Below are 16,720 nucleotides of genomic sequence, written 5' to 3'. Positions count from 1 at the left end.
GTTATTTTTTCAACCCTACAAAATGAAACAATTTTTGAGTGAACTGTCCCTTTAAATGTATGGTCACCAGTACTTATTACATAAAAATTTGAGTCATTTTCATGAATTTAAGGCCATCCAAAGTTGCATTGAAAAATTATACACATCAAAATTTTTGAAAAACTATTGAATAAATTACAACATACTGTATGTTGAGCACTTATTGGGTGCTTTTCCTTCACTCTTTGGTAAAATGTACCTTTTTAAAAATGTCTTATTTAAGGAAATATACATATAGACACAATTTATCTTTTGTTAACATTAAATTAACAATTACATAGTTTACTAGTTTACATTGTGTGTTTTTGTAATACAACAGTTGATGTTAGCATTTGAAAGAGCATTGGAGCTGACTGTAGATGTACCCAGCGAAGCCCACAGGAGCCTCACAGAGAATTACATCAATTTTCTTTCTAAGGTTGGCAAATAGGCATAATTTTTTACTTTTTTAAACCATTATAATGATACAAAACAGTTATAAATGGTAAAAAACAAATGTTTCTTTTTTTATATATCATATAGCTTCCTTATGAGGTGATCAAGCTAAAAGAGATATGTAATGGCACATTGTCTCTCTATCCAACCTTCTCCTACCCTCTAGAGGTCCTCAGTGAGCACTACATAAAAACAGGTCAGTTTATTTTTTATACATTATACTGTACATTGTGTGGTCATCGAGTGTAAAAAACAGAATTAAAGGGCTCATGACATTAGTGTTTTTTTTATTTTGTTGTCTGAGATGTAATTATATTACAATTGTTTTTGCCCCTAAATATACAAAATTAAGTTATTTATGACATTTTTCCAGTCAGTCTTATTCTCAGGAATAGTCAGATTGCGTGTTTCCCCTTTAAGAGTCTTCGGTGTAGCCACCCACTTTTATAATTGACAGCTGTTGCCGTAAACGTTCTGCTGGATAATCTCATGCTGTGTCTGAAACCTCTCCCTCGTTCACTCCTTCACTATTCCCTATATAGCTAATGACATTTGAGTCCACTATATGGGGAAGAAGTGAATTAAAATTATATACCAGAAAACTATACCCAATATAGTGCACTATATAGAAGATAGGGAGCGATTTTAGACACAGTGTCAGGTTCTCTAGTACATGCAGCTTTTCAGACTGACTTTTTAAGCACATTGGACCTCATTCATGAAACATTCGTAAATATATGAGTAAATTCAGAGTAATTTGCGCATAAAACAGACCTTCCTGAAAACTTTCCTCCGGATTCACAAATACTTGTGAATAGTAAAATGTGTGTATGTTAATGAATTCCAATCATTCATAAACAGGGCGCACATCCACGCTTATTCACAATTAGCATAATCCCCGCCTATGAATTACTGCTACGCAAATTACGTATCTAGGAATGCTGGAATCCTCTGGACTTCATTCTCTGGTTTGGCTACATTATATTGCATATTCTAATCTACCTTTTTATTTCTAAAATCCTTGAGAAGGTTGTCTCTGTTCAATTACTGAATTTTTTTAGGGTCAAACGATATTTTTGAAGCTTTTCAGTCAGGTTTTAGGAAACATCACAGTACAGAATCTGCTCTTGTAAAAGTGTCTAATGACATTTTATTATCTGTTGATTCTGGGAACTCTGTAATACTTCTTTTGCTGGATTTGAGTGCCGCGTTTGATACAATCGATCATGACTATGTTGTCCTCACTGCGGTGTAGCAACTGCAGCTATACAACTAGCTAAACTCTTCCTCTAAATGAAGACTCGAGTCGTAGTAAGCTTTAGATGCTCTTTACTGTTGCTCTTTTTCTCATTTTACAAGGTCAGAGTGAAAACTGTAACAAAGAATTACCATTTAGCTCCGTAACATGTGCCTTTCTCATGTAAATAAGTGAAAATAAAACGTTTTTAAATGCAAATAAATCAAATGCCTTCTTCATATACAGTAAGTATTTTATTGCTAACTAATGAATGTAACTATGAAATTATTCACTTACGACGTTGCCTCTGTGGCATTTACAGTGTTGAATACATGCAGTAGAACACAGAAATGTATCTGAGTAAATCCAGTTAGCCTCCTCAACTACTGACCAAAAACAACCCGAGAACCAGGAACTTTTCAGTCTTTGGTAAGAAGTAAGACAACTTGTGAGACTGTCCTGAAGAAAGTTTTTGAAAGTCCCTGATCTGTGGTCCTCAATTCCACCTTCCTCACCCTTCCGTCATCTCCAGAGAAGGCCTTTGTGATAATAGCTATGGGCCAGTTGTTGCGGATGGCTTCGCTGTGTTTGAGAAGGACGATATCTCCCACTTGCAGGTTTTTGTGGGATTTGGTCCATTTCTTGCGACGCTGCAAGGTTGGCAGATACTCTCGACTCCAACGATTCCAGAATTTGTTGGCAAGAGCTTGTACTTGTCTCCACTGCTTGGTGAGGAGGTCTTTATCTGTGAAGTCTCCTGGTGGAGGTGGAACTCCAGTTTATTGGGTTAGGAGCATTGATGGTGACAGAATGAAAGGATCTTCAGGATCGTTTGAAACTGAAATTAGTGGCCTTGCATTTGAAATAGCTGTCACTTCCGCCATTAGCGTGCACAAAACCTTGTGGGTCAACCGAGTGTGCTGTTCAAGAAACATTGAGTCCAGGATTCTTCGGGCCACCCCAATTAGTCGTTCCCAAGAACCACCCATGTGTGAGGCATGAGGAGGGTTGAATTCCCATGAGCACCCTTGTTGGTTTAGATACCTCTGAACAGCACTCATTCCCAGTTCCCTGCATGCTCCTATGAAGTTTGTGCCGCGGTCAGATAGTAGTTGTTTGGCAGGTCCTCTTATGGCAAAAAGACGCCTGAGGGCATTAATACAGCTTGAGGTGTCCATTGACTCAATGACCTCAATGTGCACGGCTCTGGAGCTCATACAGAAGAACAATATAGCCCACCGCTTGCTCTCAGCTTGTCCTCCTCTTGTTCATCTGGTGGTAATGCCCCAGGGTCCAAAGACATCCAATCCCACATATGTGAAGGGAGGGCAAGTTTGGAGGCGTTCTTGAGGCAAATTTGCCATGCGTTGCTCTTGCATTTTGCCTCTTAGTTTGCGGCAGGTTATACATTTGTGTAAGACCGAATTGATGAGCCTTTTTCCTCCCAGGAGCCATAGTCCTGCCGCTCTGACAGCTCCTTCCGTCAGGTGACGGCCTTGATGTTTGACCTCAGTGTGATGGTGTCTGACGAACAACAGGGAAATGTGGTTATCCTTTGGGAGGATTATGGGGTTCTTCTCTCCAATGTCCAGGTTAGCGTTCTTCAGTCGGCCTCCAACGCAGATGAGATTGTTCTGCAAGGTTGGACTGAGGCGATGAAGGCTGCTGTTTGGAGGGACTGACTTATTTGCGTTCAAAGTTTCAAATTCCTTTGAGAATGCTCTCCTCTGAACAGCTGCAATGATGACTTCCTTCGCTAACGATAGTTCATCTGGGGTACGAGACAGATCACACTTATGCCACCCCTTACACTTGTCCGTGTTTTTAGAGAGCTTAAAGGACCTCACAATGTGAATGAGGAGTGCTATAGCTTGAACAAGACTGTCGAAGCTGGAGAATCTTAGAAAGCGTTCTGTGCTAAGGCTTTTCTCTTGCAGCTTTGTGGCATAGCTTCTCACTTGTACACGGATATCTGTGTCCAGATCTGGTTTGACCAAGTCGAATGACCGAACTGGATCTGGTTTGTCGAGAGGGTTGAGCAGGAAGTTAGGTCCTTTTAACCACGTTGTCTGTGCCAGGAATGAGGCAGAGATAGACCTTGATGCATGGTCGGCAGGATTATCTTCTGTGCGCACATAGTGCCATTATTTAAGTTTTGTGGTTTGGCGAATGCGTTGAACTCTATTATGGATGTAGACATAGAATCGTCTGGATTCATTATAGATATAGCCAAGGACCACTTTGCTGTCGGTGTAAAACTTTGTGTAATCCAGCTCAAATTTAGTTCGTCGTGAATCAGGTCTGCCATTTCCACTGCTAAGACTGCCGCGCAAAGTTCGAGTCTTGGGATAGTTGGTTCCGACTGAGGTGCAAGTTTTGACTTGGCCATGACAAATCCAATGTGAGTTTGTCCATCTTCTGGTACAGCCTTCAAGTACGCCACGGCTTTGATCGAAGCATCAGAAAACACACAGAGCTCTGTATGCACTGCCTTTGCTAGCGAAGCTGCTGTGTATGCCCATGGTACGTGAACGTGTCTCAGCTCCTGAAGCGAGTCCTGCCAAGCTTTCCATTTGCTGAATTTATCTTCGGGTAGCGGTACATCCCACTCAGACAGCTCGGCGGTGAGTTCCCGGAGGAGGAGTCTGCCTTGGATTGTGACGGGGGCCAGGAAACCCAAGGGGTCGAAAACACTATTCACCGTGGAGAGGACACCACGGCGAGTAAATGGCTTGATGTCGTTTGCCAAAGAGAAGATGTATGTGTCGCTTGCTATCTCCCACAGGAGACCAAGACTGCGTTGAGCGGGTGCAGCTTCTCCACCTAAGTCCACACCTTTCGCGATTGTAGCACAGTCTTCAGATGGAAAAGCTTCCAGGACTGCTTGGCTGTTTGAGGCAAACTTGTGGAGCCTGAGGTTTGATTCGGCCAGTGATGTCTGTGTTCTGCTTAACAGGTCGATAGCTTAAGCATCAGTCGACACAGAACAAAGGCCGTCGTCCACATAGAAGTGGCGCTCCACAAAGTCAACTGTGTCAGTCCCATGTTCTTGTGCGCCCTCTCTGATTGCTCTTCTGAGTCCGTAGATGGCCACAGCAGGGGATGGGCTGTTGCCGAAAACATGAACTTTCATCCTGTAGTCTACGATTTCTTTTGTTGTATCGTTGTCCTTGTACCACAGGAATCTCAGACAGTTTCTGTGGTCCTCTCGCACCAAAAAGCAGTGAAACATCTGCTGTATGTCTGCCACGATAGCCACTTTTTCCTTCCGGAACCGCATCAAAACTCCGAGGAGAGAATTGTTGAGGTCAGGACCTGTAAGGAGTACATCGTTGAGAGACACACCTAAGTGTTTGGCACTTGAGTCAAATACCACCCTTATTTGGTCAGGTTTTCGAGGATGGTACACTCCAAAGGTCGGCAGGTACCAGCATTCTTCATTCTCTCCTAGTAGTGGAGCTGCCTCTGCATGGTCGTTCTCCAACATTTTCCCCATGAAAGCTACATATTGTTGTTGCATCTCCGGCTTCTTATTCAAGCTATGTTGGAGTGATGCGAAGCGCCTGACTGCTTGTTCTCGGTTGTTAGACAAGCGTTGTCTAGGTTGCTTAAATGGGAGAGGTTCAAAGCTTGTACAGGGTTTGAGTAGGGAGGGCCGGCCATTGTCGAGCACAGTTGTCTTGAAGATGTTGACTGTTGGATTATGTGCATTCCCCAAGCAGACTTCTCCAACTAGCACCCATCCTAACTCTAAACGTTGGGCAAAAGGGGCATTGTGGGGGCCATTGACTTGGTCCCGAACTTTGTGCACTCTTATTATATCTCTACCCAGCAACAGGAGGATCTCAGCAGTAGGGTCATCCTCTGGGATGTGCTCTGCTACCTTGACAAGATGTGGATGACGACGAGCTGCATTTGGGGTTGGGATTTCGCACCGATTGTTGGGTATATCGTTGCACTCAATAAGTGGTGGGAGAGGGATCGTGGTCGTTCCATCGAGTGACTCGACCACAAAGTCTTCAACCCTGCGCCCATATGTTTCCACTATTCCTGAGCATGTCTTTAGATAGTAAGAGTACGGTTTGCGCTCGATGTTAAACAGCTCGAAAAGGCTGGACCTTGCCAGCGACCGGTTGCTTTGGTCATCCAGGATGACGTTTGCCTTGATAGCTTTGTCTGGTTGACTTTAGGATATAGTTTCGCAAGGCAAATCTTGGAACATGACCAGCCGATGTTTCCTGTGCCGCAGACCTTGGTGCAGCTTGAGTTAACAACTGCTTTAATGATGCTGCTTTCTTCCTCCTCCCCGCCCTTGTGTGGTGGAGTTGAGGGGGCTTTGACTTGAGGTGCGGGTCCAGGGTGCATGGCAGAGTCATGCCAGGTGCTATCGCACTCCAAACACTTAACTGCGTTAGGACAGTCCTTAGCGAGGTGAGTAGTTGAGCCACAACACTTAAAGCAGATTCCTTTTTCTTTGAGAAAGGCCCTTCTTTCCTCCAGCGTTTTGGCCCTGAAGGCTTTGCAGCGCTTGAGAGGATGGGGCTTGCCATGTATTGGGCAGCTTTTGTTCAGGTCACTGACACCTTTGTTTATGCTTGGGCTTGTTGAGGCGACGTCTGTCTTGTGGACCGAAATAGGGTACTTTGTGCCTTTTGAAGAAGGTTTTTTTCAGACCTTGCGGGCAAGCTGCTAGTACCTGGAATAGCAAAGCTAGGGTCGTTTCTTTTACGAGCTTCACTGCACACAAACTTGCTGAATAATTCAAATGGTGGAAACTGTCCCCTATTTTCTTTCTCATGCTTTGAACCGACTGAAATCCATTTTTCTTGAAGCCCATAGGGCAGTTTTGCAACTATGGGTTCAATGCCGCGTGCGGTATCCAGATAGGAGAGAGCTGGGAGGTAGCCGTTCTCCTTGGCACACTGCACTTCCATTAACATGTCTGCTAGTTCTCGTAGCTTCACCTGTTCTTTTCCTGAAACTCTTGGGAAATTATCAAGCCGTTCGAAGAGAGCCTTTTCGATTATTTCAGGTGCTGCATAACATTCCTGGAGGCGTTCCCAGGCCTTCATAAGTGCTATGAATGGGTTAGTTATGTACACTGACATTTGACATGGTTGCTGGATTCTTTACCAAGCCATTTTGTCATTAAGTCCAATTCCTCTGTAGCTGTGAGGCCTAGCCCTTGAGTGGCACTGTTGTACGGTGACTGCCAAGCACGATAATGTTCAGGCTAATCATCAAATTGATATAAACTTGAACTCACCAGGTCCCGACGAGCTAAGTACTGTGCCAGGTGTTCAGTCGTGGGTCCACTGTGGGAAGCTGTTGGTGCACCCTGGGGATAGAAGGGCTGTGTCGACCTGTTCGAGTTGGTGTGGCTCATTGTGGAGTCCCTTTGCCGGTCAGATTCTCCATGCGGAGCCTGATTTTCTATCTTGATTGATGGCGGGACGTACACACCGGGAGACTGACTTGGTGACTGGCTAGCTTTAATGGCTGCTTGAGCTGGGGAGTCAGTAGAAAGATGGCCTTTATATGATTGAGGGTTGAAGTGAGATGTAATGTATTCTTCTGTCCGTTCCATTTTTATCCTCTTCTGATGGGCCTACTTCATTTAAAACCACGTAATTTCCTGTAGCGTCTGCCGCTTCCCACACTGCTGCTTCCGCTTCGGCCATTGCTGCCTCTCTGCGAATAGTGAGCGCTTCTAGCTCAGCATCCTTCTTTGTTTTTTCCAGCTGATATGTAACTTCTCTGTCAGCCTTTTCTCTTTGGTGATCTGCTTCCTTAGCAGCTCTTTCTATTTTAGCTTTAGCTTCTTGTTCAGCAAATGCAAGACGTGTTCTAGCTGCCTCCGCTTTGGCTCGTGCACATGTTAATGAGCTAGTGGATGCTGCGGATGACCGCAAACTTCTTTTACTAGCTACGGAAATCTTGTCACTTCGTTTAGCTTCCATCTTAGCACGATGTATGACGCCAGCCTTTTAACGTCTTTTCACTATGTTGTCCACACAACATAGTGAAACTGCAGCTATACAACTAGCTAAACTCTTCCTCTAAATGAAGACTCGAGTCGTAGTAAGCTTTAGATGCTCTTTACTGTGGCTCTTTTTCTCATTTTACAAGGTCAGAGTGAAAACTGTAACAAAGAAAACTATAAAAAATTACCATTTAGCTCTGTAACGTGCCTTTCTCATGTAAATAAGTGAAAATAAAACGTTTTTAAATGCAAATAAATCAAATGCCTTCTTCATACAGTAATATTTTTTATCACTAACTAATTAATGTAACTATAAAATTATTCACTTACGACGTTGCCTCTGTGGCGTTTACACTGTTATACATGCAGTAGAACACAGAAATGTATCTGAGTAAATCCGGCTAGCCTCCTCAACTACTGACCAAAAACAACCCGAGAACCAGGAACTTTTCGTTGAGACAAAACCCTTCAAATTAAGAGTCTCTTCAAAATATAAGTTCATTTGAATTTTTGCCTGAAAGACAACACAATGACACCATTATTCCTCATCTTGAATGCTGTGCAGGTATAAAGGGTCTTGCACTGAATTGGTTCAAATATTATTTGAACAACAGAACCTTCTCTGTTAATATAAATTGATGGTCATCTTCAAAAGCACATCTGATTTATGGGGTTCCCCAAGGATCTATTCTTGCCCCAATTTTATTTTCCTTATACTTGCTCCCTTTGGGCTCAATTTTGAGAAAACATTGAGTATTTTTTCACTTCTATGCAGACGACACACAAATATATGTGCCCATAAAGCAAAATGACAATGCTGGGCTGTCTGCTTTAACTGCTTGTTTGTCAGATATTAAAGCTTGGATGTCCAAAAACTTTCTGCACCTAAACGAGAGTAAGACTGAGGCAATAGTGTTTGGACTGTTAGCCTCATCTGGCAACCTAACTCAAGTGCTGGAAGCTTAGCTATTTATGTAAAACCATCTGTTAGAAATTTGGGTTTTTATTTATCTTGATAAGCAGGTAAATGCAGTTGTTAAATCGTGCTTCTTTCATTTAAGACTTCTGGCTAAAGTTAAAAGTTTCTTAACCCCTTCTGAACTTGAGAGAGTAATTCATGCATTTATATTTTCTTGTCTGGACTATTGCAATTCAATTTATGTAGGAATTAGTCACTACTATATAAATCGTTTGCAATTAGTCCAAAATGCGGCTGCTGGATTCCTCACTGGAACACGTAAATTTGAGCACATTACACCCATCCTATTCTCTCTGAATTGGTTGCCAGTTCAGTGTGACTGTTAACATAGCGGCTAGATGTTTAAGGTCATCAAATCAGAGACTATTGAAGGTCCCCAGATCAAGGCTAAAAAGAAAGGGTGACCGGGCTTTTGCTATAGTCGGCCCCAAACTCTGGAATGGCCTCCCTTTATCCATTAGGTTGATCACTACAGAATCTCTGTTTCAAACTCAAAACTCACCTTTTAGAAAAAAGCCTATATAGCATGTGAGTCATCCGAAGTGTGCTGTATTTGTATATGTTTTATTTCTTATTGCATGTTTTTCTGTTTTGTTTTTACAATTTATATTTAAAAAACTTTTGGGTCACACTTCAGAATAGGGGGCAATTCCCGCTATTAACAAACCATTAACTAAGACTTTTTCCCCCAATAAAATCTTAATTTGTTGCTTATTAATAGTTAGTAAGGTAGTTATTAGGTTAAAGTATTGGGTAGGATTAGGGATGTAGAGTATGGACATGCAGAATATGTGCTTTATGAGTACTAATAAACTAGGGATGCACCGAAACGAAAATTCTTGGCCGAAGCCGAACATAATGTGAATCACTTGGCCGAAGGCCGAATAATAAAGAACACCGAACATGGTTTTTTGCATTTCTTCTATTTATTAAGCCGTTTTTTTCACTATTGCACAAACTGAATAGTCAAAATGTGCTTTTTATAATTTGTCTTGCTTTTCAATAAAATACAATACAACTTAATATAAAATTGAGCAAAAAATTGAGCCCTCTCCCTTCATGAATAGCCTATATTAATTAGGCCTATAACTGACTGCTAAAAGAATGTAATGTAAGTTACTCTGTACCCCTACAACAAAACACTTCATTAAAAAGTGTCATTCCACATTAGGCTATAAGCTAAAATACGAATAAACTAAAACTGTTGGATTATTTTAGGCTACATTGCAAAATGATTTGAGAAAAAAAAACATCCAATGCAAGCAATTCTGACTGATGCTGACTGACAACCATTTCAGTTCACGTCTTCTCCAAACTCCACCCACAAAAGCTGACAGTTCTCTCAGAAGGTGCACAGAACATACTTTGACAAGTTGTTTAGAACAGGGAACTGTGTGTACGCGACCACTGTATGATGTCAAAGGATGTCGCGAGCGGTGGGGCTACTTTCAGACAGCCCGCTTCCGTCTGAAGTAAAGTTACCGACCGGTAAAGATGCTTTCATTCGGAAATTTACTTCCGTGCGGCAAGTCCCGTGCTGTGTCTTTCTGTGACACTTTAAAATGCTCCACACACACGCACGCACTGCCAAAATGTTTCTCTGCGCTGGTTGCTGCTTGATCGTATCACGAGTCATATTCGGCCACTTCACATATTCGGCCGAACACCGAACTTGCGTTTTTTGCCATATTCGGCCGAACATTTTCGGTGGCCGAACATTCGGTGCATCCCTATAATAAACAGGCAATATGCCAATAACAGGCATGCTAATAACAACTAGTTAATAGTGAGAATTGCCCCCTATACTGAAGTGTTACCAACTTTTGTAAAGCACAATGGTTCAACGACCGTTGTTGTATTGTGCTATATAAATAAAGAAACTAACTAAAAAGAAACTAACTCACTTTTAAAGTATCAATTAAAACATATCTTTTCTCTCAGGCTTACTCATAGCTTGGTTTTATTCTCATATGTATATTTTTGTCGGGTAGTAGTTGTGATGTGGCAGGTTATTATGATTTCTTGTTTTTATTATTTTCAAGCTATTAGATAAGAATATTTGGTGTGATATGTTTTATCATGTGTGTCTTTTGCTCCTGTTTGTGAAGCACTTTGTCTATATAAATATTCCTTGACCTTGCAGGTGACTGCAGTGAGGAAGCTGTGTGCTATTTCAGACGTCTCTCAGAATTAGATCCAAACAACTCAGTTGCTAACTTTGGCCTCGGTGTTAAAGCTCTCCAAGAGAGGAAATATGAGGATGCCATCAAGTGTCTTAAATTGGGTGAGTTAATATATATCAGTAATGAACTCACAGATGTTTTGTGTTTTGAGTATATTATCAGGGCTCAACGTTAAGGATTTTTTCTACAGGTTGGGGCAGACCATTAGTTAATTTGTTTATAAAATGTAAGTACTCAGGTGCCGTTTTTAGAAAATTCAAAACAGAAACAGTCAACATCATAGCAGCAGGCAATCGGTCAGCGGTTGCGTCAGGAAGAGCGCGTTCCAAATGTCATTTTTGTGCCCTTGAAAGGTACTGCTAAAGGGGATGCAATGCGAAGTGTCATCTCGGATAAAGAGAAAATAGCATTGTCTTTATTACTCAGTTTGCCAAGTGTGGTCCAAATGTCTACGTTATGAGATAAACAATTGCCAATCTCCCTTTAGGGAGAAGGACACTTGAGTGCGATTGATTTTCTTTTGAAGTTTCAAACACAGAAGCTGTAGAATACCACTAATATTAAATAATTGTTGCACAGACCGATCGATTCACTTCAAAAGGTTAATACAGACGTGGACAAAATAGTTGGTAACTTTGGTAAATACGAGCAAAGAAGGCTGTGAAAATATATCTGCGTTGTTTTTTTTTATCTTTTATTAAAAAGTCTAGAAAATTCCAACATTTTATAAAAAAACAATGTCTGGAAGAGGGAGAAATATCACAACAATATAGTTCGGATGTGCAGCAAAAGATTGTTGAGCTACACTAAATAGAAAGTGGCTTTAAGGAAATAGTTAAAACAATAAAAATTCCCATTTCCAACATCAGTGCAATGATCAAGAAGTTTTAATCGACTGGAGATGTTACAAATCTGCCTGAAACCGAATGTGTGTCTATATTATATATAAAACTTTCACCATGCCCACAGTTAAATATTGAATTGGCTCTATCTCTTTCTCTCCTCTCCACCTATAGCTGGTGTGTGGTGAGCACACTGGCGCCGTTGTACTGTGGCTGCCGTCGCATCATCCAAGTGGATGCTGCACACTGGTGGTGGTTGAGGAGAGACCCCCCTCATATGATTGTAAAGCGCTTTGGGTGTTCAGCAATACACAATAAAGCGCTATATAAATGCCTCAATCATTCATTCAAATATACTGCCGGATCTTTATTTTCGTGCACCTAGTTTTATACCAGAGGTTCTGTACATCTTGTTCAGATACATGGCATCATGAATTAAATCAAATACCAAAAGATTGAAAAATAAAAACATAAACGAAAAGATTGAAAGTATTAATTACAAAGGTACCAATAATTGTGGCCAACGTGTATTGGAAAGAAACATTTGTGTCATTATGGGATATTCCCCAGGGCTCTAGACTGCGACCAAAATGGTCGCAATGCGATTGTTTTTTATAACGTGCGAGGGGAAATTTCACAGGGTCGCATTGGTGCGAGTGTGTAAAAAACATTTTAGCCCTGCCAAATTTTTATTTGAACATTTATTGCTTTATGAGTGGTGAGTGAAGTGCTTGCAGGGCTTGACATTAAGCATTGTCATGTGGTTGTCCTTCGGACAAGTAAATTTGTTATTTACTTGTCCGTGTACAAATATTACTTGTCCGAAGATAAAAAAATATATTTAATTTCAAGGGTCAATATAATTGTTTTGGATCCTGATTGGTCAAGTTTGCTTATTAGCGTTTTACCTAGTGTCCGCTGCGGCCACCTCAATTTGTTAACATTCTCCATGATTGCTATAGAACAAAGGCAAGCAGTAATTATTGTTGGTGTCAGGGCTGTACGTTAACTTTTTTTGCACATAGCACTGGTGCTACAGAGGTTTAAAAGTTTGTAGCACAGACCAAACAGTTGTAGCACAAGTATAAAATGTCTGTGCAGTTTATCCCTTGAATAGGCAGGTAACTGACAAATGACATTAATGTTACACACAGATGGATAAGTTAGAGCTATATAATTTTTAGGTTACCTAAATTTGTTCTGTGTATTTCATTTTTTTACTATACAATAGAGGTATATTTTGTCCACATACATTACTGTAGTATACTATAGTGTTATTTACTACAGTAAACTGCAGTGGAATTCCTAGATACTATAGTGTCTTTGAACCTTACTAGAGTATACTACAGTGTTTACTACAGTTTATCAATTTACTACAAGGGTACCACAATTTCCTTTAGCAAATACTACAGTATTTATTCGTCTGACTGTTCAAGTTAACGGGACTTTTATTTTGACGGGTAGTTGGGAAGATGCTTGAGTTTAGTGTATTTGATGATAGCTTCACTCAAGCGGTAAAATGCTTGTAAAATAAACTCTCAGAGAAACTCTGGAGATGTAGTTTATGTGTTTATATCCTCATACAGTGCAGACACAGACAAATCCTCGAGAATCACTTGAGTATGTTAATATGTGCACCTCATTCACTCAGACACGCAGAATAGCCAGATTACATACAGTATTTAAAGAGCCACGAAACACTAAACGACATTTATTTAGATGTAAACAAAGTTGGTTGTGTTGCACATCATAGAAAACAATGCTAGCAACGGTAAGTTATTACAGTAGAGAAAACTATTTAATTTCTAGCTTTTTTGCGCTACTTTTGCCTTCCGGGTTTAAAATCCTCATCTGGCCAACGTCAAAGGATGTGACGCGTCGGTGTCTCATTATTATTCATGAGACTGTTTTCTTGACCAATGAGAAGACATTTCTCCTAATTATTCATGACAGCGCCTTGTGATTGGAGCGCCCGTCTCCCATCCCGGAACCTTCGCAGATTTTTAACGGCTCATCTTCTCACAGCGTTCATGCCCATTTTAATTGCATTTTATAAAAACGACAGTGAGGTAGAATGTAGCTGAAAGGGGAGGTTTCGTGACACTTTAAATAACATGATTCCGTGTCCGCATCTAGTTTTATGGACTCAATGCAGTGCGCCATTGATTATTGTTACACACAAGCACAATGCACACAAACACGCAGCTCTGTCTAATGCACCTATTCTTATTATTCTTAGCACAGACCGATTTTTTCGTAGCACGAGCACACAATACATGATCGCATTATACCTGCATAACTGTTGATTCACTTTAAATTCGTGTTGTTTACCTTATGCACGTACACGGCGATTGACTTTTTGAAACTTTTTGATCAAATATCTACAACATTAATAACAGAGAGAGCGTTTTTTCTGTCCATCCGATGCGTGTGAAAGTTGGGTTCGTTACTATAGCAACAGAGTCACTGCGCGTTTTCTTTGAGAACTATCATAAAAATCATTCTCTCCTCCAAAGGGCCTCGCAAATCAAGTTCGCACAGGGCCTCGCACCCCCCTGGCGACAGCCCTGATTTCATCAATTTGAGCCCAAGTGAATATGTTCATGAAAAATAACATCTGATGTTTTGTTAGGCCATCTATTTTACATGCTGATACCCACATTATGGATGGAACATAGAAGGCCTAGTAACTGAGAAAGCTGTTGTAGGCTCTGGTAGGGCTGTCACGATTATGACATTTTACTGACGATTAATTGTCAAATCATTGCGATTATGACGATTAATTGTCTGTTTTAGGGCTTTGACGGTTATGACGATTAATTGTCTGTTTTTGAGCTTTGACATTTAATTCTCATACATTTTTGATTCAGCGATTGAAACGACCATATTGTTCTGAATACAAGACTATGTTTTTGTAGCGGGTTCCCTATATTAAGGAAGGAAGAGGACGAGGTTGGTGGGACTGACACAAGCTTTTATTGCTTTGCCACATGAGAAAATAAAAAGTCAATTCATACAACACATAAATCCACAGCTTTTCCTTCAGCCTGGCTTGAGACGATAATAATCCAGCAAAGTCCTTCGTTCTTTCCTGCGAGGTTCCGTGACCGTGGCAGCCCATGTGCAGTCCTTCTCTCTCTCCCCGTTGAGCGTCTCCTGGGTCTTTATATATTGTCTCCCCGCGCCCTTACTGGACTGAGACACAGGTGTTGGTTGTTTGTATTTACTCCACTCACTTACCGCTCGTCTCCCGGCTCTCTCTCCTGCCGCAGACCTCGCTAAACCAAGCCCCCCTCACCACATACCCCCACCGCCCGCCTCAGGCCGGGGAGCCGTCCGGCCTGCAGCCCCCCCCATTCCTGGAGAGGAAGTCGGCTACAACCATTTGGGCACCCGGCCTGTGGACCACCTGGAACTTAAAGGCTGTAGCGCCAGATACCAACGGGTGATCATGGCGTTGGTATCTTTCATGCGGTGGAGCCACTGCAGGGGAGCATGGTCCAAACAGAGGGTGAATTCCCGGCCCAGGAGGTAGTATCAAAGGGTGAGAACGGCCCATCTGATGGCCAAACATTCTTTTTCGATGGTGCTGTACTTAGTCTCTCTCTTTGAGAGCTTGCGGCTAATGTACAGCACCGGCCGTTTCTCACCCCCCACCTCCTGTGCCAGGACGGCACCCAGCCCCCTGTCCGACGCGTCAGTCTGCAACAAGAAAGGGAGAGAAAAGTCAGGAGAGTGTAAGAGCGGCCCGCCACACAGGGCAGCCTTCACCTGGGAAAACGCCTGCTGGCACTGCTCCGTCCATTGGACCGGATCTGGTGCCTCCTTTTTAGTAAGATCAGTCAGCGGGCTGGTGAGGTCCGAATAGTTGGGCACAAAACGTCTGTAATATCCCGCCAGCCCCAGGAACTGTCTTACCTCCTTTTTGGTCTTGGGACTCGGGCAGGTCGCAAAGGCTGCGGTCTTATTAATTTGGGGCCGCACTTGTCCGTGTCCCAAGTGGAAGCCCAGATACCTAACCTCCACCCGCCCAACCGCGCACTTCTTCAGGTTGGCCGTGAGACCGGCCGCCCTCAGCGCTCCCAGGACCGCCCTCAAGTGTTGGATATGCCGCTGCCAGTCATTACTATAAATGATGATATCATCTAGATAAGCAGCGGCATATGCCGTATGAGGTCGGAGGATACGGTCCATGAGGCGCTGAAAGGTGGCCGGCACTCCGAACAAGCCGAACGGAAGTGTCACGAATTGGTGTAATCCGAACGGCGTGGTGAAGGCTGTTTTTTCCTTAGATAATGGCGATAGGGGGATCTGCCAATACCCTTTCGTTAAGTCCAATGTCGAATAAAAACGAGCCGTGCCTAGCCGGTCCAGTAATTCATCGACCCGTGGCATTGGATAGGCATCGAACTTCGATACCGCGTTCACGTTGCGATAATCCACACAGAACCTGACCGAGCCGTCCGTCTTGGGAACCAAAACTATCGGGCTCGCCCAGTCACTGTTGGATTCTTCTATTTAAGGAGATTGAGGTGGTAAATTTGACGTGCCCCGCTCCTATCTGACCCGTACTACTTCATAATCGAGATCTCCCACTTGCCATGTGACCTTAAACAGCCCTTGCCACTTCGCCAGTAATTTGGAACTCGAGGTGGGGAGTAATACAAGCACTTTTTCTCCCGGTGAAAATTTCCGGAGGTTGGTTCCCCTGTTATACAGCCGGCTCTGTTTATCCTGGGCCTGTAACAAATTCTCCATAGATAGCCGCCACAGTGTATGGAGTTTTGTTCTCAGGTCCAGGACATGTTGAATTTCGTTTTTACTGCTGGAGGGTCCGTCCTCCCAAGTCTCTCTCAGGACGTCCAAAACCCCTCAGGGCTGGCGTCCAAAGAGAAGCTCAAAGGGGGAAAACCCAGTGGAGGCTTGCGGGACCTCTCGCAACACGAATAAGAGGGGTTCTAACCATTTATCCCAATTTTTGGCGTCCTAATGTACAAATTTAAGAATCATGGTTTTCAACGT

At 42.5% G+C, this 16,720-nt stretch overlaps 1 protein-coding gene across 8 annotated transcripts in view; it reads left to right on the top strand.

The window, feature by feature from the left end:
* Positions 1-16,720, top strand: part of skic3 (SKI3 subunit of superkiller complex) — a 164,243-nt gene that overhangs the window by 21,503 nt on the left and 126,020 nt on the right. For all 8 annotated transcript variants that reach the window (XM_057358598.1, XM_057358590.1, XM_057358625.1 and 5 more), the window contains 3 exons: positions 359-457; positions 562-670; positions 10,817-10,957. In XM_057358598.1, the coding sequence (XP_057214581.1) occupies positions 359-457; positions 562-670; positions 10,817-10,957 (349 nt within the window). The remainder of the gene's footprint in view (positions 1-358; positions 458-561; positions 671-10,816; positions 10,958-16,720) is intronic.

The sequence above is a fragment of the Triplophysa rosa genome, linkage group LG2 (assembly GCF_024868665.1).
Source record: "Triplophysa rosa linkage group LG2, Trosa_1v2, whole genome shotgun sequence".
NCBI classification, from domain to species: Eukaryota; Metazoa; Chordata; class Actinopteri; order Cypriniformes; family Nemacheilidae; genus Triplophysa; species Triplophysa rosa.
The sequence above is the reverse complement of the archived record's forward strand: the minus strand, read 5'-3'. Positions and strand labels throughout refer to the sequence as shown.